The 21,856-nt window shown below is 34.5% G+C and overlaps 1 protein-coding gene across 1 annotated transcript in view; it reads right to left on the reverse strand.

Moving 5' to 3' along the window:
* Window positions 1-21,856, reverse strand: part of CSMD3 (CUB and Sushi multiple domains 3) — a 1,237,422-nt gene that overhangs the window by 623,310 nt on the left and 592,256 nt on the right. Inside the window, exon 11 of the mRNA XM_004743466.3 lies at window positions 4,461-4,582. Coding sequence (XP_004743523.2) covers window positions 4,461-4,582 — 122 coding nt within the window. The remainder of the gene's footprint in view (window positions 1-4,460; window positions 4,583-21,856) is intronic.

Here is a 21,856-nt window from a genome sequence, read left to right on the forward strand (position 1 = left end):
ATGGAAATTCTGTGTGTTCAAAAAGTCAGACTACTCTATAATTCTATGTACTGTAAATTCTAGTTCTAGGATAGACAGAGTCACAGACAGATGACAGATACATAATAAATGCATGCATTCATAAAGAGATAAAGAGGTGGGACTTTCTTTAAGTTTGGTGTTTAGAAGAAATAAGGTAATAGTTCCTTCAAATATTTCCTAGTGAATATATTTTTGTTTTGTTCTAAAAGACTCTCCCCTCAGAAACTGTGTGCATGTAGAATTTTCTAGTCTATCTCTGGAATTTTATTTACACTCAAATAATGTAAAACATCAGCTTGTAATATAAAGCTTTCAGCTGGGAAGATAATACATGACACACTTTTGAAACTATGAAAGATAATCATGAAAAGAAAAGTGATAAAAGAGAACAAACAGAAGAGGGTCTTCAAGCAGGACAGTATTAGAAAGCAGAATACATGAAAATGGTGTTCTGTCCCCACCTCTTCCCCCAAGTACACCCTGGGAATCGTTTGTGTACCCCAGAACACACATACATCAGATTGAAGACAAATGCACTAGACCAATTAAATCAAGGGAGATCATCCTTATAAAAATTAAGGAAAAATTCAAGGCAGAAAAGTACTGACTTCACATATGGAGCTAATGTCAAATGCATATCGTAATGCAAGAAGAACAATTAATTCAATGACCAGGCTAGTTTAAAGTGTTTGTTCTAATATTTTAACTTACTGTTCTGAGGAAGCCCTCAATTATGTTCATCATTGAAATTCTAAAATTAAAGGAAAAATTCCCTTATAGAAGCTTGGGGAAGGAATATGAAGTGACCCTGAAAACATATATTACTTTAAGACTGTAATGCTCAGTCATTATACTTTATTTTAGTAAGCTTAATGGTGATGTGTGTAAACTGAGCAGTAAAAATGACTAATTTAATGGTATATCACCTATAAATTAATTAATTGAAAAATCAAAGATGGAAGACAACAGTACAGAGGGACATTTTATTCTGCATCAATACATAACTTAAATCTAACAATTAAAGACAAGCATATTTCTTTTCTTTTTTTTAACATACAGTGTATTATTTTCTTCAGGGGCACAAGTATGCAAATCATCAGTCTTTCTTAATGAGATGGAATTATTTGCCAAGGATAGATGTCTTTTAAAATTATTCTACTTTGAGATAATTCATATTTTCTTAACTAGTCAGTAAAACAACTTTATGGTTTGATATAATTACCTCTAATAGATGAAAAAGAGAAACTATTTTAGAGGATTCAAAAACCCTGACTGTCTACAGCTGTATTACTAGTGAAAGGGATAAACCAGATTTGAAAACAGTTCCATTCCGTTTCATCCAACTTCAAATCTCAAAATTTTTGCCATGATTCATATACATGTTTTGGACATTTAGAACACCATGATTGCTTTTAAAAGTATCAAATATATCAAACATAGGGCACCTATGTGGCTCAGTCAGTTAAGTGTCTGCCTTTGGCTCTAGTCATGATCCCAGGGTCCTAGGATGGAGTACCACATCAGGCTCCCTGCTAAGCAAAAAGCTTGCCTCTACCCTCTCCCTCTGCCACTTGTGCTCATTCTCTCTCTCTCTCTCTCTCTTGCTCACTCTCAAAAATAAATAAATAAAATCTTTTAAAAATACAAATCATCAAACAGGTGCACCTGGGTGGCTCAGTGGGTTAAAACCTCTGCCTTCGGCTCAGGTCATCATCCCAGGGCCCTGGGATCAAGCCCTACGTCGGGCTCTCAGCTCAGCGGGAAGCCTGCTTCTCTTCCTCTCTCTCTCCCTGCCTGCCTCTCTGCCTACTTGTGATCTCTGTCTGTTAAATAAATAAATAAAATCTTTAAAAAAAATCATCAAACATGAAGAAAACTTTAAACAATGGTATATGAAGAAAATTATAGATATTGAAGTTAAGCATCTTGGTTCATTGACATTTACACCAACTAGGAAAGCTTGTGTGCCAATGGTTCATGCCAGCAACTGACTTCCAAAATGAGGTTTTTTTTTTTTTTTTTTTTTAAGATTTTATTTATTTACTTGAGAGAGAGAAGGGGATCCCAAACAGGGGAAGTGGCGGAGGGGAGGGAGAAGCAGGCTCCCCATTGAGCAGGGAGCCCTACACAGGGCTGATCCCAGAACCCCAAGATCATGACCTGAGCAGAAGGCAGACACAAGCAACTGAGCCACCCAGGTGCCCCCTCAAAAGAGTTCTGATCTAGGAATCTGTAGAAGCAAAACACAATTTTTCAAACTATGTTAAAACCCATTATAACATGCATCATAAAATCCATTTATTGAGGCATGACCAAGATTTTAAAAACAAATAGATCATAATAGATTAGAATAAAAACCAGAGAAGTGTATTCACATATTAAGGGAAAATGTTATTTTGTGGCACTGTGTGTGTGTATGTTAGTCAGCTGGACCACAGTGTAAAAGTATAATTCTATCAATGGGTCACAGGTAAAAATGCTTGAAAGCCAATTTCTTTAAGGATATCTTAAAATAGAGGTAAACCATCAGATCAAAAATTAATGTCCTCAGTCAGCTACTTGATAAAAATAGCAAAGAAGTGAAAGTAATTATGTCTTCCTTAGAAAATTGGATTTTTTTTAAGGAGAAAAAGAAGAGATAAAAGTTTGGCAGATTGGGTAAGATAAACAAGGAGAAATGCGACGACCTCTGTGAAACCTCAGGTGTCTCAGTAAGTGAGAATGAATTAAACTTAGCAAAGCCGACATCTTATAGAACAGAAGATAATTACCACACTTTGATGACAATTATAGGTAATTATCATGACACAAAAATTTTTCTATCTCAATGTAAGACTGATACAATGTGTTTGTTCCATACTATAATGAATTTACTTCCTGTTTATCTTGGTATAAGATACATATACCTTCCTGTGAGATTTATCATTGTGAGTAACACAGCTCTGACCTTTGCTGGCTATGTGGTCTTAAACAAGTTATTCAGCCTCTGTGTTAAGTGTAGACAGTAAAAGTACCTATTTCACAGCAGGAGCCTTATGAGGATTAAATAATTAATAAAAAGGGCTATCAATAGTATCTGGCATATTGCTAAGTGTTCAATAAATGTAACTTGGTTTTTCAAGTACTTCATGATTTTTTAAAAAAATGTTCTCAACAACCCATAATTTGCACAGAGAGGATACATGACAAATAAATGTTTGGTGAATTGAACTGACGACACAAGTTGGGTGAGTAAAATTATTTCCTTTATGTAGTTGAAAGTTTAGATACAGTGATTTTTCCCAAGTTTACTCAGATGTTTTGGGACAGCATAAGTTTCTGATCTAATTCTTCTGATTCATAAATCAGGACTTTTCTATGAGGTAAGTGTCACTGACCCCTGAATTGATTTTTGAAACCATACTGCTGTCATCGAGATTAGGTTTTATGAACATAAAACCTAAAACATTCTGGCAGGTAGAACATACTTTATCTAATAACAATGAGTTAATGTGTTTTAAGTCCTTACTATATCTAGCCCTCTGCACTTATTACCTCATTTATTTCTCACAGCTCACTATGAAATGCATATTCTTAGTATCCACATTTTTATAGATAGAGAAACAGAATTACAGGGAGGTTAAATAACTTGATCAAAGGTGACAGTAAATTCTAAATCAGTATTTGAACTACAATCTAAACCAGTTTTATGTGCTCTACTATGAAACTTGCCTTAATTTAACCTAGGAAAGATATCATACAATCTGAGAGGAATTTTGATTCTGCCTGGTTAGGTCCTTCTTACAAGGAGAAGAAGGAGAGAGAGAAGACAAGAAAACTTGCGAAGTTTTCAGCTGTTCTAACAATCATGCAGCATAATAATTTTATTCAAAGTATTGTGGGATATGCATGTTTAGATGTATTCCTCATTTCTAGTGAAACAGAAAGATAATCTAACCTTTTAAAATATCCACAATGTGGATCCTCCATTAGTACAGACCACATTAAAACCAACTTCTTATAATAAGGAATAGCTGTATGACCTATGGTAATAGAGAAACAATGAAACAAAAGTAAGCTATATACTAAAACATGATGCATCTGAATAATAGGTCAAGAAGAAAAAATATGAAGTGAAAAGGCATGTCTCATGGCTTCTTTAAAAAAAGTCAAAACCAGAAAAAGAAATATGTACTTATAACCTTCAAAAATATATCTCAGAAAACATTAATTTATGATTTGAATGTGTTGTTATTTATATTAATAACTGGGAGCAGAACTGTATTGTTTAAAATTTATTTTTTCCAAAATTCTCATATAGGTTTATGTTTAGAGAATAAGTAGAAAATACTGCAGAAGTCAAACTTCAGTTATGAACTGCTTTTACTACATTTTCCTCATGATCTCTTTGCCTTTGTCTTTATGATTATGCTTTTCTACCACAGCTGGTTTTCCCTTACCTTATTTGTATTCACTGCTGTGATGACCCAGACGCACTGTGCATTGCTGTCATACTGGAATGGGAAGTTGGGAGACGTAAAGGTGCCACTTGGTCCTTGAAGATTAGAACCACACGTCTTCACTAAAAGAGAAATTGCATTTTTAAAAGGAGTCTATCCGGCATGCAAAATTTTAGCAATAAAGTATTTTGTAAGCAGACTTTGAATTCAAGATTGTACAATTATAACCACAGTGAAATGTATACTAGGGCATTATGCCCCTTATCAAAGTGAGGGTCTTTTTTATACCCTAAAGTTCACAAATTCAGTATTTTCAACATTAATTGAAAATTAATTATGAATAACAGCGTGAGGCATTATAACTTACCTTAATTAGAGAGAGGTCTAGTTATGTAATACTGTGTTAACAAAAATCCACAGAGTAAGAAACAAAGCCATGGGTTAAGCAATCCAGATAGTATTTTATTTTTTTGAATTATTTATTTATCTATCTATCTATCAGAGAGAGAGAGAGAAAACACACACAGCAGAGGGAGCAGCAGGCAGAGGGAGAAGCAGGCCCCCTGCTGAGCAAGGAGCCTGATGTGGGACTCAATCACAGAACCCTGGGATCATGACCTGAACTAAAGGCAGATAGCTTAATGACTAAACCACCCAGGAGCCCCTCCCATTCACTTTTGAATGTATTACAGCTGACTTCTCTCATTTGGGTATTGAATTACTTTCTCAGTGCCAGAAATGAACTCCTAATTGCTAAATCTAATATCTCTTCATTTTTTCCACATAATTGATCTCTTAGCAGTAATGGAAAGTATCGATAGGCTTTATTTGAAGTTATCTTGCCTTCCCTTACACAGTCCTGAACTCCCTTGATTTTTACCTAATTGGTTTAAATCATTATGCTCCATACCCTGTGTTCTTGTTCTATTTTTTTTCCTTTGCATTTGACCCTTAGATAGCAGAATTATAAATTGATTACATGGACTATTTTTCTTTGTTCAGTGTTCTCTCTGAATAGTTAATCTAATTCACTACTTCCACTACAACAATCATTTCTGTGCTGATAGCTTTCAAATGTATATTACCATTTTTTCTATCTCCTATTTCTAGAGTAAATGTTTCTCTGCTTGCTAGACATTCTATAAAATGTTTTAATGGAGCTTTTAAATAAACTTCTCTTAATTCATCCATCCACTTCCCTCCGATACAGACATAAACACTCCTCAAGACCTGTGGATATCTCATCTGAAACATTCCATTTTCCTTCTTTTCTTCTCTTCCCAGTACCCAGTACTTCATCACCATCTTTTCTTGAACTAGAAATAGCTGCTTAACTCCTTCCTTCTACTGATATTTCTCCGTGTCCTATCCATCTTTGTGCTATTATATTTATCTTTCTAAAAGACAGACTTGACTATTTTACTTCATTAAAAAGCTTGATCTCTGATTCCTCTATAATAAATTCCAAACTGTGAGGACCTAGATTTCTTTTCTAGTACATTTTATACGGTAAACATTCAACTTCTGCCAGAAAAAAAAAAATCTTATTCTTCTTTGAATGTATTACACCCTTTATCATTTCCACTTATTTCTATGATGTTTTCCCAGTCAAAATTGTTATTACTTCTTATATCCCCCTGCAGAAATTCTATTCATTTAAACAAAGCCAAGCTGATGTGTCACTTCTTTTTGTAAGAAGTATTCCTAATTCCTCCACTCAGGGTTCTGTAATAGATTGTAGTCTTCACAGAACATTTATTTGAACAACAGATGTATAAAGGTGGTCAAGTGGTAGTGATCTGATAGAAAGTACAGTTATAAACATTTTAAGAACTTCACAGCAATAACAAATTTACAGCAATAACAAATTTGCAGCAATTCAGTGATTGCTTTGAAGTTAATTGAATTAGCTTCCTGATAAGACATACTGCTTCTTTGAGTGAGACACTACTTGGCAATTCTATGGCAAGCTTTGTTTTACAAGATGTATACACACTTATAATCTTCTGTGGACAAGACCTTGTTTTTCACCTCTGTTAACTCTTGGTACAGTGGCTTTCATAATGCAGGGATGTTTACTACTGGAACAGATATCCAAGTTCTTTTTCATAGTTCTTACATGGAGTAGCAAGTAAGTGATCCCTACATGGTGACAAAGAATCTTTGTAAATGTGTGTTAGACTAAGAAGTTGTCTTTTTGAAAATAAAGAAAAAAAAACCACTCATAAATGACAAGTAAAAATCACTCATAAGTAAGTTGGATTTATAAAATACTATGGGGGTAATAGATCAAGAAATCCTATGGAAGTAGATAACAGATCAGGAAAAGCTATTCTTAGGAAGTGACATAGAAAAATACTTGTTTTCTTTCTAAGTTTTGTTTTCCTCCTGCGGTAATTTAGGAGACTTTCTCCCATGGCTCTTGTAGAAACCTTATAAAGAACAAATTCATTCTGATCAGATCAAGCTACAAAATAACAAGCTGCCCATTTCCCCAGTAGCACTTCATAAGACATTATATATATTTTTTTAATTAGCATGTGACTATTATTAGAGATGGTTGAAATGAAATATTTTTAGGGACATTTGAGAGAAAAAAAAATATCATCCCATGCTGGCAAATGTAAAATATAAAACAATGCACTGATGAAAAATTGAGAAAATAAAGTGGCTCAGGAAATTAGTTTCTAAGATAGAAGTTATAGGAGTTCTAGTTTGAGCTATATTAACTTCAAATACTTGCAAAGTTGTGAAAAATACGTTTTACATTAAAATAAAATACTTTCAATGAAGGAATTAATAATCTAGGGAGGGAAAAATGCCCAGAAAATGAAATGAGCTTGGGAATTAATTTTCAACTGACATAATAAAAGATTTGCTGTAACAAAATGGATGAAACATGGTAGAAATCTATTATCACAGTGGTCAAAGAGAAATAAGACAAGTGAGAGGAACACCACCAGAATAGCATTTGTTCTCTTAATGGGCAGGAGGAATTGTGGAGTTTTCACATAGAAAATAGAACTCCACTAAATAAGTACAGATTTCTGGGTTGAGTGTCAGAATTTTAGTCTTTCTGCACAAAATCTGACATATGTTTAGAAGGATTCTGTTCAGTTCCATTTTATCTTTCTCTTGCACTTTCTTTCTGGGAAAGGAAATTCCTAATAGTTTAGAAAATCAGGTACAGAGATGTTTTTATTATGAAGGGAATTCCTACATGGACGTTTAATTTGTAACAATCTAACAAACATGTGGAATTTAAGTAGTGACCTGCAAAATACACCAGAATTTATTTTGTTTTTAATTTTACTTTTAATACACCTTTTAATACACCAGAATTTATTTTGTTTTTAATTTTACTTTGTTTAATACATATATATCTACCTAGAAAAACATGCTGATTTACCTAAACATCAAAAACCTATTGTTAAGCTTCAGATAAACAGCTATAGAAACTACTCTCTGAATCAATTTTAATTCTCAGATTGTGGACTTTTGGTCATGAAACACCTCCCTCTTGCCTCCTTAACATTCCCACCTCCCTCCCCACATCTGAAGGTGAAAGATAAAACCTATTTAAATCTGTGTGTGGAACTATCAATAAGTAGTTCCATTTAATAATACTTCATTAGACATCCCAGTCCCTATGTCTTCATGAGAAGCTGATAAAGTGTCAGAAGTGGAGTAACAATTAGGACTAATCTTCCAATATATCTGAGCATTATCTGCATAAGAATGGCAAGTCTAATCCATGTCTTCACTGAAAGGAAGCATATAAATGTGGAATAATAATGAAATGAACCCAAAGCAGAAAACTGGAAAACAGAGGAGATGCCATGAAAGGGACAGAATAAAAATCAGCAAAAGGCAGACTGTACAGGATCAGATAAATCTGATCAAAACCCAGCACATGCAATTCCTTTTAAAAGTGAGAAATATAATGGACTTGTGTTTCAAGTCAAAAATAAAGTACGGAGATACTTTATTTTTCTTTTTCTAGTTCTTGTTCATAATTTAACCTAGTCATGAAGGTCAAGTTTTTATACAATCCTGCTTCTTCCTGCTCTTTGTCTCACTGAGTCACCCTATTTGTATTAGGATGAGAGGACATATGGCATTGAATCAGTAATAGAAATGACTGTATGAATTTATGATTCAGTTTGCTTTTTGAGAAAAATAAAAGAAAATCCAACTTAATCTAAGGTTGCCAGTAAGAAACAGATCAGTTAGGCGGTAGACTAGATTGAGATTAATTATTATGCCTAATATATCTAGACACCATAGTGGTTTTTTTTTTTTTTTTTTTGACAGAGAGAGATCACAAGTAGGCAGAGAGGCAGGCAGAGAGAGAGAGGAGGAAGCAGGCTCTCTGCTGAGCAGAGAGCCCGATGCAGGACTCGATCCCAGGACCCTGAGATCATGACCTGAGCCGAAGGCAGTGGCTTAACCCACTGAGCCACCCAGGTGCCCCAAAACCATAGTGTTTTTAAGATCATTCATGAGGGAAGAGTTGGTGGAATGAAGAATTAAGAAAGAAAGAAAAAGAGGGTCGATAGTAAAGAAGATGGAAGGGAAATTTAAGCAACTGCTTTGACAAAGGGTTTAATAGGTAAGAGTATGTACTATTTGGCTTCAAATTGTTGCTCTACCTTTTATAGACTGACTGCAGCCTTTCCCAAATTATCTAGAAGATTCACTGAGCAGGTTGTCACTTGTACATTTAAAAACTGGTTTTTTGTTTCTTTAGAGGAAACTAGGTCAGTGTCCACTCGAATTTATGTAAAACTGACATAATCCAGAAAATCAGAAAGCAGGAATTTAAAGACAGAATTAACTAATAGACGTTAAGTTTCTACCTACTGGCCCCAAAAAATCACTGACATCTTTTAGAAGGCTTTGTACTTCCCAGAATTTAAAATCAGGGATAAGACTATCTGATGTACATCAAACAAGGCAGGAAACATTAGGAGTCAATTTGTAATTTCAAAATGCATCATGCTCTAACCTACTTACATAGCTTTTCATATGTGGTTTCCTTCATCTGGAATATTCTTTTTTAGCTCTTAACCTGCTAGCTAAAATTCATTTTTCCAAAGCCTTACTTGTATTAGAGCATTCTTACTCTATTTTAATTATTTAAATACTGCATTCCTTTATATTATATCTTGTAACTCCTAGGGACAAAAAAAGATTGACTTAGTGTATAAAACATAATAAATGCTCGGTAAAGTTTTTTATTCAAAAATAATTAAAGTGAAATACACCTAAAGATAATAAAAAAGACCAAAGTTTACAATTTAAATGCTCTAATTAAAACGTGAGAAAAAGAGGTAATTCACAAAGAAACATCTCAAGATAATTTGGAAATCACTTGAAATTCTAGATAATTTTTCCTCCTCGTTGAAAGGTCGAATGATAAATGATGATAGGCTTTTGTAATTTTTCAAGGAGATATTTATTCAACATCAAACATTGATTTAGAAAGTTCAAGGCAAAAAATGAATAAGATGGGATCATTTATTTAAGAGACTTAAGTCTTAAAAACACAAATAGGTCATTTTAAAAATGAGTTTCAAGTGTAAAGGTAAGCAGGTGTTAATGGGAACACAGAAACTGCACATTTTCGCAGCTTAGGAAATTAGAGAAGTCAAACTTGAGATGATGTCAAAGTTGAATGTTGAAAAGTTAGGACACATGGACTCCGAGTAGAAACCAGGAAGGTCTTCTAAGAAGATGCACTAGCTAGCATATTGTATATAAGAAAATTAAATCCCAGAAACATCTAAGATTGTTTGGAGCTGAGGAGATTCTTTAGGTAGAACTCGAGAGGTAAATAAACAGCTCTTCAAGGAAAGCCATACAGGATAGGTCAAGGAAGTTGTTGGATTTTAGGTGGTATTGTTGTTATTGTTTTCAAAACTATTGAAGGGCACTTGACTTAACTGTGTCTGTAATTAAGTTGATAGGTCCAGATGTCATATGAGGCATGGATTTAAAAAACTAAACACTAGAGGATGGGGGATAAAAATGAAAAAGTCAAGTCATGTCCTTTTTTTTACCCTATATACTTATTTTTTAAAAAATATAATTCTATTTAGTTTTAAATGCAAGGGCATAGCATATTTAGTCACTTAGTTATTTACTCAGTCATTCACTAATTATTAAAACAAAACAAAACAAAACAAAACAGATGCACTCAAAAGTATGAGAATTAGTGAACACACAGCTGTGGACCAGCCCTGCCTTCATACACCTCACATTCTGGGGAGAAAGACAGACGTGAAACAGCACATTACAAGATTATATAATGAAAAAGGCTACGAGGAAAGTCCAGACATTCCTAAAAGGACAGCCATCCGTCCTTTTGTTGTGCTTTGCAGATATTACACTTTTTACAAATGAGGCTTCAGGGCAACCCTGCATCTAGCAAGTCTGTCAGTGTCATTTTTTCCAATAGCATTTGCTCATTTCATGTCTCCGTGCCACATTTTGGGAATTCTCATAATATTTCAAACTGTTTCATTATTATTATATTTGAATTGCTTTTGACTTGCTGCAATCTCATGATAAAACTTTAACGAATGAGAAGCTGGTTCGTAAGATGAGCCAAAGAAGTGTTTTTTTGAGATGGAATCTACTCCTGGTGAAGACTCTATAAAGATTGTTGAAATGACAACAAAGGATTTAGAATATTACATCAATTTCTTTGGTCACAGGGCAGGGTCTGAGAGAACTGACTTCAACGTATAAAGTTCTATTGTGGGTAAAATTCTATCAAACAGCATCTCATGTTACAGAGAAATGTAGCAAAAAAGAGTGAGTTGATGTGGCAAAATTCACTGTTGTTTTCTTTTTTTTTTTTTAATAAGAAATTGCCACAGCCACCTCAGCCTTCATCAACCACCCCCCGTATCAGCCAGCAGCCATCAACATCAAAGACCCTCCACCAGCAAAATGACTACAACTTCCTGAAAGCTCACATGATGGACAGCATTTTTTTTAGCAATAAAGTTTTTTTTTCTATACATAATGCTATCATATACTTAACTAGACTACAGTACAGTAGAAACATAACTTTTATATGCACTGAGAAACCAAAGCACTCATTTGACTCACTTCATTGTGATATTTGCTTTATTTTTGGTGGTCTGGAACCAAACCCACAGTATCTCCAAGGTAGGCCTCTGTGTGTGTGTGTGTGTGCACGTGCACGTGATTGTGTGTATGCACATGTATGTATATGTATGCATGTGTATATGTGTGTATATGTATTTGCAGGTACATGTATGTGTGTGTGTGTGTGTGTATGATTTGCTTTAATCTGAGGAGTCAACTCATAAAACACTAGTCCTCAAAAAATTAGAGGCCATCAGTACAATATAATTTAGGGCATGGGAAAGAGGGACAACACATGTCAGAAAATGGTTATATGGAATTTAAAAAAAAATGTATATTGTTCAAGTGTATCCAACAACCAAATTATTAATATTTTTCTTTGAATTCTTTAAATACGCTTGCATGAATTATTTGAAACCATTGTGATTAGATTTTACATCATGGTGTTGCTGCTTAGCAATTTTTTAAGTATCTAAAAACAGTTTGGTTTTAGGTAGATGTATTATCTTCTCTCCATTTTTTTTTTTAATTTCTAGCAATAGGTTTAACATGTCCCGGATGATATGAAGGCCACATAACAGACAACCATTTCTCTAAATAATGGGGTTTCATTAGAAGTTCTTTCCTGACTAACAATGACCGGCATATGCCTCTAACGTGGCATCCAAGATCTTTATAAAGGGAACTATAGAAAAGTAAAAAAGACTGGGAGACTACATCTGAGAACTGGGTTAGTGAATTCTAGGATATGAAAAACATTGATATAAAAGAGTCTATTTCTCTATACAAAATATATTTTAAAATTATCATTCATGATTTCAAGGAACAAAATACAAGTTCTAAGATTGTCAACCACCAAGATCACTTTTGAGTTTATACTACTCAAGGATAGCATCATTATGTAAATCTAAGACAATGTTCTGAAAAAAATTTCTACTATTTAGGAAGTAGAAAGGTCTTGGTACAAAACTATCATTCAGCGCAAAACAGAACAAAAAAAAGTGGTTCCAAATTATCTAAACATTGGATGGAAAAGGAAACTGTATCTATCATTTATCTGCCACAGAAAACAGCTGGGTGAAACAAACATTTTTAGTCTTATAAACAGGTTAAAAATGTTTCATAAGTGGAACTCCAGAACAGAGTTTCTATATCCTGATAGGGTGACAGGTAAATTAGCTAAATTAAATATCTCAAAATTTAGATTAATAAGACATGAAAACCCCATATTTATTTAATATTGAGGACTGGAAAATAAATTGCATAATCAGATGTCACTTGCTCAAAAGCACAGTTGACCCACCTGGTAATTGGGCTGGGAGTGGGAAATAAAAAAATGGGGGTATTAGGCCATCTGGCAAGCATATGCCCAGGATAAAGGAGGAAACCTCTACTCAAAATGTTCAGATATTTTTGAATGTGGGCCAAGTTTTCCAGTTCTAATTTTTCAAAAGCTGAGAATCTGGATGTTTATGCAAAATATTTAATATTTAAAATGTTAGAAAAATTTTAAGATACAGCAATTTATTATAGGAAAAAGTATAAGCTATTTCTGGACAACAAATCTCTGATTTGCAGTGTTTGGTCCACATACTCGCTTTGATGTAAAATTAAAACAAGAGGATTAGGATTTCAATGGAACAAGAGAGTTTAAAAACACAATTGTACAACAGTTATACATAATTGTATTTCAATTACACAATTGCAACAAATTATTTTAGTGCTTCTAATTCACAAGTTTTTTTTTTTTAATTTGCTTTCAAAATGAAAAACCCTTAACAAGTCATTCATTTTATTCTCCTCTTCAATTTAATTTTTTAAGGAAATAAAATCTTTATTTTGAAAAAATTTTAGATTCACAGAAAAGACATAAAGATCATGCACAGAGTTCCCATGTACCCTCCACCAGTTTCCCTAATGTAAACATGTCACATAACCATAGTGTATCTGTCAAAACTAAGAATATATCATTGGTACATTCCTCTTAACTAAACTTCAGACTATTTGAATTTCGTCAGGTTTTTCATTTGCTTCAGTTTATTTTGTTTTTAGACTAACATCCTCTTTTCCATCCTAGGATCTAATCCAAGATAACACATTACATATGCCTCTTTAGTCTACTCCTTTAATGTCATTTTAAATTAATATTTTACCAATCACCCACAAATGTGGTGTGTGTGTGTGTGTGCTTAGTATGAAAAGTCATTACTCCAATATATTAGCAAGCCCAGAGCAGACACAAGGATGATTTTCAGAGCTGGCGAAACTTGAGGCCAGAACTTGAACAGAGTGAGGTTGATAAGTAATAACTTATCATGCCACAGGAGCCCTTGGTTGAACCTGTCCTCATCACAGTACAAGCATCTTTCTAGCCAAAATTCTTAAAGATTCCTTTCCAAGAGTATAGTTAGAAATAAATGAAATTGCTACAGGGTAGTTTAACCTGGACATGAGAAAATGATTTAGTGTTCCATAAGTCAGTACAACGCACTGTTCAAGATGCCATGGGATCTCCTTACCAGATCTTTTTAAATAACTGTAGAAACCTTATTCTCTGAGCTATACACAATGGTTGCAAGATGTAAAAGCATCACTCTCAGTTTTGCGAAAGTCACTAGTTTATTTGTATCAATCTACGTGAATGATAAAAAAGTAGTGACCCTCTTATTTTTTGGGGGGTCATGTCTTTTAGGAAACTAAACACATTGGATATTAACACTATTTTGTGTTTATGCATAATTCCCAATTATCAGCTTAGGGCGGGGCTGTGCAATCTTTGCACTTTTGACACTTTGGACTAGATATTCTTTGTTTTGTTGTCAGGGGGCTGTCCTGAGCACTGCAGAATATTTAGCAGCATCTCTGTCTCTGTCCACTTAATGCCATTAGCAATCCCCCGCCAAAGTTATGACAATCAAAAGTTGTGCCCAAACATTGCCAAATGCCCACTGCCTCCCTCCCTTTGGGAGTCACTGACATACAGCAGTATCTTTCATTCTACCGAATATCACTGATTTTTGCTCACACTTTTTAATCTCTTTATTCTGTACCAAGAAGTTTTGATGAAAGATATTATAGAAATTAGGCATAAACTTCAGCTTTCATTTCAATGGGAAGTAATATTAAAAATTGGTTAATAGAGTGTTTTGACACTCAAGAAGTAATCAAAATATTACTATATATATACACCATATACTATTTAAGTATAAAAATATTACTATATAATATAGAAACTATATTATATATCCTTCTTTCCAAGTCTCTATCATTTATCTAATCATTTATCTATCATTTATCTAATCCCCACTAATACTTTAGAATTTAAGTGGGCATTCGGGGGCATTTTCCCAAGTAACCCCAATCCTAGTCTACTCCAAGTAGGGTGCTGCTTCCCTTTGTTCCCATAGGTTTTATCTTTATTAGCTAATTTATTACAAATATTATTTCACTCTCTTCTGCTGTCATTCTTTTGCTTCAGTATACTGTAAGCCCCTTCAGGACAATTATCACATATTATTACTAATTAGTTCCTGACTGGTCCTGCATGTAGTCAGTTAGTGTTTAATGAATTAACGACACCCTTAGAAAATGAAGTCTTGATTGTGACACCAAACTAGGGGGTGTGGTACTTCAAGGAGGAGAATGAAGGTTAGTGGGGATGATGATAAGCCTACACTCGTGAAAAAAACGGGGGTACAATATATCTGGAACTAGCTGTATATGTATGCTTTTAGCATTGCTTTTAACATTGACTCTCAGGACTAATGTCAATCATAAAATGAGATATAATGAAATATTTAAGATAAGGCTCCAAGTCTTGCCACTGGCAAAGTTGCCAAGGACTTGAAATGTATGTTTCCTGCTTGCTAAGACTTCTGATTTCATGTGGTCTTGTGGGTATGAGATTTAAAGCCTCTCTGAGTGCAGACTCTAAGCTCTTAAAAACTGCATAAAAAATTGCTACATAACTACAATTTAAAACAAGAATGTTTTTGTTGTTCATTTTTAAAAATTGTGTTGCTTTCTTTTCAATAGATTTCATAGTCCCCATCCCTATTTAGTTGTAGAGATCATAGTCAAGAAATGTTCTGACATTCTCAATGTTCTTTCTCAATGTAACAATATTATGAAGGAACAAATTTCTTACTTGTAAGCACAGTGATAATATAGATTTCATTATCTACTCAACATTCTAGTTAGAAAGAGTCACATTATGTCTGGCCTGGTAAGTTACCCAGCAGAAAAAAAGGCAGTGATGAATTCTCCCAGCTAGAGAGGACATTTATAGGTGAATAGTTATGGTATTGAAATAGGTGCTCTTAAGAGATTTTTTAAAAATCCAATTTTTTAAAAGATTTTATTTATTTATTTGGCAGAGAGAGAGATCACAAGTAGGCAGAGCAGCAGGCAGAGAGAGAGGGGAAAGCAGGCTCCCTGTTGAGCAGAGAGCCTGATGAGGGCTCCATCCCAAGACCCCAAGGACCCCAGGACCATGACCAGAGCCAAAGGCAGAAGCATCACCCACTGAGACACCAAGGCTCCCTTAAAAAATCCAATCTTTTTTAAAGATTTTGTTTATTTATTTTACAGAGAGAGATCACAAGTAGACAGAGAGGCAGGCCGAGAGAAGGGGAAGCAGGCTCACTGCTGAGCAGAGAGCCCGATGTGGGGCTCGATCCCAGGTTCCTGAGACCATAACCCAAGGTGAACTCAAAGGCTTAACCCACTGAGCCATCCAGACGTTCCCCAAAATCCAATTTTTTAAAAAAAAATACTTATCAAATCCTAAATTATGCCTAAAAATATAAATATATGCCTAAAAAAGGATGCATCTTCCATATATTCCAAATATCTGGGTTCTGTTTCCTTTTTCCTTCTGATATTGATTCAGAATAAATATTGAAAGTACAAACTTTCAGTTATATAAGTTCTAACAATCTAATGTACAGTATGGTGGCTCATTAAAATAAATCAGTTTTGTACACTTCAACGTTGCTAAGAGTAGATTTTAATCATTCTCACCACATAACACAAGTTAACTATGCAAAATGATGGGTTTGTTAATTATCTTGATCTTGGCTTTCATTTCACAATGTATATGAATATCAAACCATCACATTGTGCACTTTAAGTATATATACTTAACATTTGTCAATTATTCCTTAATAAAGTTGAAAAAAATGGGGAAAAATATCAACCCAAACAAAGAAGGATTAACTGCAAACAAATCTTTGACATACATAGGATAGCAATTTAGCTCTGGGACCAAATTGCTTAGTAAAAAGATTTGAGTTTGATAATACATTTGCAAATGTGTAAACTTTAGCTTTTTAATGCCCGGGCAAAATACATAAAATGTCTCTTGCCTTAATACTGGGAGTAACCAAGAGCACTGGCTGTAACCACACTGTTTTTTGTTTGTTTTTTCCTAGCTCTTTTCCCACCCTCTCTTCCTAAAAGATTAAGAAGCAGACTTTTAAGGTTTAAGGCTGGATCAGGTGTTAGCTCAAGATATACTCCTGTTACCTTGTGTTGCAAAAACTCTAACTTTTGAGCGATTCCTATCCTGGGACAGGCGAACTCTTCAATGTCAGTATACATCTGTGGTGCTGATAACAGCAAACACCAATTAACAGTAACCTTACAGAGAAGGTTCACTACACGCCAGGCACTGTATGGGGAGCTTTACCTATTTTGTAACATTTAATCATTGAGAACAAAACAAAACACAATACCCATGAGTTACATATTACTTTTGAGAACTATAGTACAAACAGTGGAGACTGACAGCATAGGTTCAAATCCTGGCTCTACTGTTTACTGTCAATTTGCCTCCACTGACTCCCTGAATCTCTCTATTCTTTTATGGAAATTAAGAAACGATACTATAGTATCTCATAGGTTTGTTGAAAGGACCAAATGAATTGATATACTTAAAGCCTGTCCAGCATATAGTAAGTTCTGTGTATTAGTTATTATTTAAATTTTATGAAGGGTATAATTTAAGTTGGAGAATTTAAGTGACTCACCCAACTTTATTTGAACTCACAGAAGTTAGATGCCAGAATCTGTTTTTATATAGTATGCTACAAATATGTGTTACATTTTTGCCAATTTTGTTTTATTTTTGAGATAATATTAAAATAGAATATTACTGAGAAAAATTCCAGTTAGACACCATAGCTCTTTACTTGCATACATGAATATATTTTAATATAAATACTATTATATCATTACTTATGCACATGTATAGTATGTCAAATATTTTTTCATGTTTGAAAACATGAAAATATTTATTAATATATACACTGTTTGTACCAGTACTTACATACACCTTTAAGCCTCTGATTCTTGGAGACTAAAACTTTATAAATATGTAATGCCTAATTCTTTCCACATTTTCTGCACATTATCTTTATGACATGTATAGTGTATTAAATAAAATTTTGAAGATGATGTGGCCTGCAAAGAATAAACAGTTGATTACTTAATAAACTGTTCGGTAAAAGTCTTTATGTAGAAAAATAGCCTACACGATCCAAGAACTCAGGATTGTCATGAACTTCCCACAGCATGCAGATGATCACCAAAAAGAAGACGGTAATAAAATCACATTTATTTAGTCCATAAATCAATTCAAACACTTTGTGTTCTACCTGGTAATGAAATCCTGTTAGTCAGTGAAAAATGTGTACATAATGCACTCTTGGGTGGGAAGCTGTGTGACATTTTCACCTTTCTAGTAAGCCATAATATATTATTTCAGCAGCTGGTATTTTTCCCCGTGTGCATATATAACCACTGAACTGGGAAACGTTGCGCGTGCGCGTACACATACACACACACACACACACACACACACCATGAACATAAAACTGAAATCAAGCCAGCCAAATCAGACTTAAACATACTCTAAATATTGTTAAGAAACTGACTTCAGTGTCTACTCCCTAGAAATGTATCAGGGATTTTAACCATTTCTGAAGATCAGCACAAATATTGCCTATCATATGGGTTAGGGAAATAATATGAGTTCCCTTTGGGATTATAGCCATACATAGAACCAGGAAAGAATCCTTGAATTTCCTTTAAGATCATTCTCTGGGACTATAAATTTCTGAATACTCCTCAAGCATGGGTCTTCTAATTCTATGACCTCAAACCAAAGTTCAGGTAAGGATTAACTGGAACCATCTGATATGGACTGAAAAGCCAAAGAGAGGAAGTGAAATCACATCTTAGACTATGTTACCTAGAAACTATGCCTGAGACAAGAATCCTTTTGAGAGAGGTTTAATTGGCCATATGATCCCAGGGACCAGAAATGAGGAATAAATGGGAGTGAAGGAGTCTTGGAATGTAGAAAAGACACACAAGGATGTGTCATCCCACTGGGTACTGCCAAGGATAACTGGTATTAAACCCTATAGAATCTTCTGGTGAAACCTGTCAAATGCTTCTCAGAATAGCAGAAGAAACTGCAGGAAGACAAAACAAACAAACAAAAAAGACACTTTTACTTATTTGATCCTATCTCCTTGTAGTTCAGGAGTTGATTCATAAAGCATTAGCTCCTCTATCATTTCTGGTTCACAAACTTCCTGTCTCAGGTGTCAAAGAGGCTACAGGTAAGGGAGTAAGAGGCAGAGGAGAAGCCTAATCCAGTGCACCTGCACCAAATTTAACTGGTGACCACAGCAGTGACCGGAATTTGAGATGAAGATTTACAGAATGTACAAGAGGTTTGGGTCACATTGCCTCCCTCATTAAAAATCCTACTATTAAGACAACCAATTAACAAAAATTAATTCCACTGAAAATTTTTAGAAAGTTAAATCATTTAGGAAATGGATTGTTTTAAAACTGAAAGCGAATCTCTAGTTTGCAATATTGTATTCACTAATGGGAAAAGGGAAGGTTAAATGCACTCTGGGTTTCTCTCCAAAACTTTCCCCTCACTGCCCCTACATTTTTCACATTTTCCTTCTAATTCTTATAATTGAAATGCCAGGAAAATCCCCTGCTCTATTTCTGTCCCAAATAATAGATTTAGAGAGCAATGAGATACCATCATTACCCTGATGATATTCAGCTGTGCCATTCATTTCCTCTGGACTCAGATGGCGCGGAGCCTCTAAGCTCCCTTCAGCAGCCAAGTCCGGAGGAGAGATGAGCTGGCATACTTCCAAATCATTAAAGACAGAGCGATCTGGCTGGTATGCTTGAGAAACACCAAGGGATTTGAAAAGAGGAAGTTTGGGCTTTCTCAAATGAGGTGACTCACGCAAACCTGCCTGGTGTCAGTCTATTTCTAGATCTCAATCTGCTCAAGCATTTCCAGGCAGCACCTATGGAAATGAGTGTCTTTTGTCTTCTTGCATTTAATTTGAACCTTGAAAACCTTATTAAATGATTCAATGTTTGCTGGGGAAATCTTCAAACTGACCTTCGAGCAGGTGATCAGCACTTGTGTGTTGGTTTCTGATGGTCCTGTGAAACAGAAAACTTAGAATTCCTCAAAAGAAGAAAGAAAAATGTGTGTCTAAAGTATTAATATTAAATATAAGGTCTCTATCAACTTCTCTTTAAAAAAGTAATTTTAACCTGGAATATATAAATGAGATGAGACGTTTACTGTCTTGACCCTCCTTTCCTACCTCCAGACAGTGTTGTAAGAGGATATTTAAAGACAGGTCCTCAGAACCAAAATCCCTGTAATTGGCTTTGAGTGTTCCCCATGTAAAACTCCTATCTTCTGATAATGCCCCGCCAAGCCACCAGATCATCACTGCTAAGGAAACAGAGAAGAAAGTTGCCTTCAGAATGTATTTATAAGTGAGTAATACATGTGAAATGAACATAGTTTAAAAAAAACACACACACAAGAGGCACTTGTCAGTTTTTAAATGCACAATTGTTACAGTGTCAGAGAAGTATACTATAGTCAGTTTTGTCACTAATGGTTTATTTCCCATTAAAATTCATGGGAGAAATAAAACATCAATGACATTCTTCCCATCAAAATGCATCAAGTGACAGTAGCGTTTTACCATGTGGTTAAATTGCCATTATCTAAGATAGATGACAGTTCTTTCAATGATTGCCAGCACTTCTCTTAGAGGCGATGATAATGTCTTTGCTCTAAGTCTCTGGCATAGAAAAAAAAAATCTTAATATAAGAACAGCTATTTTAGAAACATGAGGTAATATTACTTTTTTCCCCACTCTACTACAGATATAGTTTCATCATGATGCCAGAAACAATGCCAAGAAAATTTTTTTTCGTTAAATTATTTCACATTGTAAGGCAAAGATATAAACAGATGATACTCAGGATAAGCCTATGCTACTGCAAGAGTCTTATGAATTCAAGATGGTACTCGATTTCCTAAAGTACCTGAAATTTCCCCGTTACCTTTTTGAAATCAAAGTCTTCTTTAAACTTTTGTCACTTTCCATTTTTTTTAAAGTCATAAACGAAATAAAGCGTGACAAGTTTATTTTTACTAATACGTGACCTCCATAGATATTCAGTAAATATTTGCTAAAAGACAATGTCTGAGTGATGTATTTGGTTTTCTCATCTCCTTGTTTTATTTAGCAGGTGTGTTTATTTTGGAAGGAAGGAAGTGAGAGGAAGGAGGTGGAAATGATAAACTAGTATGAAAGAAACACGCCGTTCATACATTGTTCTCAGGATTGCTAACAGCTGAGGGGTATTACATTATTATATTATTTTACTATTGTTTAAATTTATGCCATTTATATTATTTATAAGAAATCTTCTGCATTTAAAATATTGTAGTTTCAAAGCGCACATATGCAAGTTTTACATATATTCACATTGTTCACAGATGGAAGCTGGAAAAGTATGATTTTCCCATTCTTACGTCAGGGTACTTAGTTCCAAAGCCACACAGCAGACATCCTTGAACTTTAACTTCTGATCCAATTGTCTTTCCCTTATTCTTGCTACTCAAAGTATGGTGTGTAGAGCAGCTACATCAAGATCACCTGGAAGTCTGTTGAGAATCCAGAACCCAGGCTCTCGGCCAGACCTACTGAATTCAAATCTGCTTTTATTAAGTTCCCCAAGTGACTGCTCTGTACATTCGAGCTTAAGGAACACATCCTTCTGCCACAGTCTCCTTCACACAGAACTGCCCAGAAATTAATTAATTAAGATTACTGACAGGAAAAATTTCTTATCCATATTTTATATCTAGTACAACTAGTTATCACCCATGTGCAGGAGTACTTTAAGAGGGTGATGTTTG

The sequence above is a fragment of the Mustela putorius genome, unplaced genomic scaffold (genome assembly GCF_011764305.1).
Source record: "Mustela putorius furo isolate JIRA1106 unplaced genomic scaffold, ASM1176430v1.1 tig00000228_pilon_pilon_pilon, whole genome shotgun sequence".
In the NCBI taxonomy this organism is placed as follows: domain Eukaryota; kingdom Metazoa; phylum Chordata; class Mammalia; order Carnivora; family Mustelidae; genus Mustela; species Mustela putorius.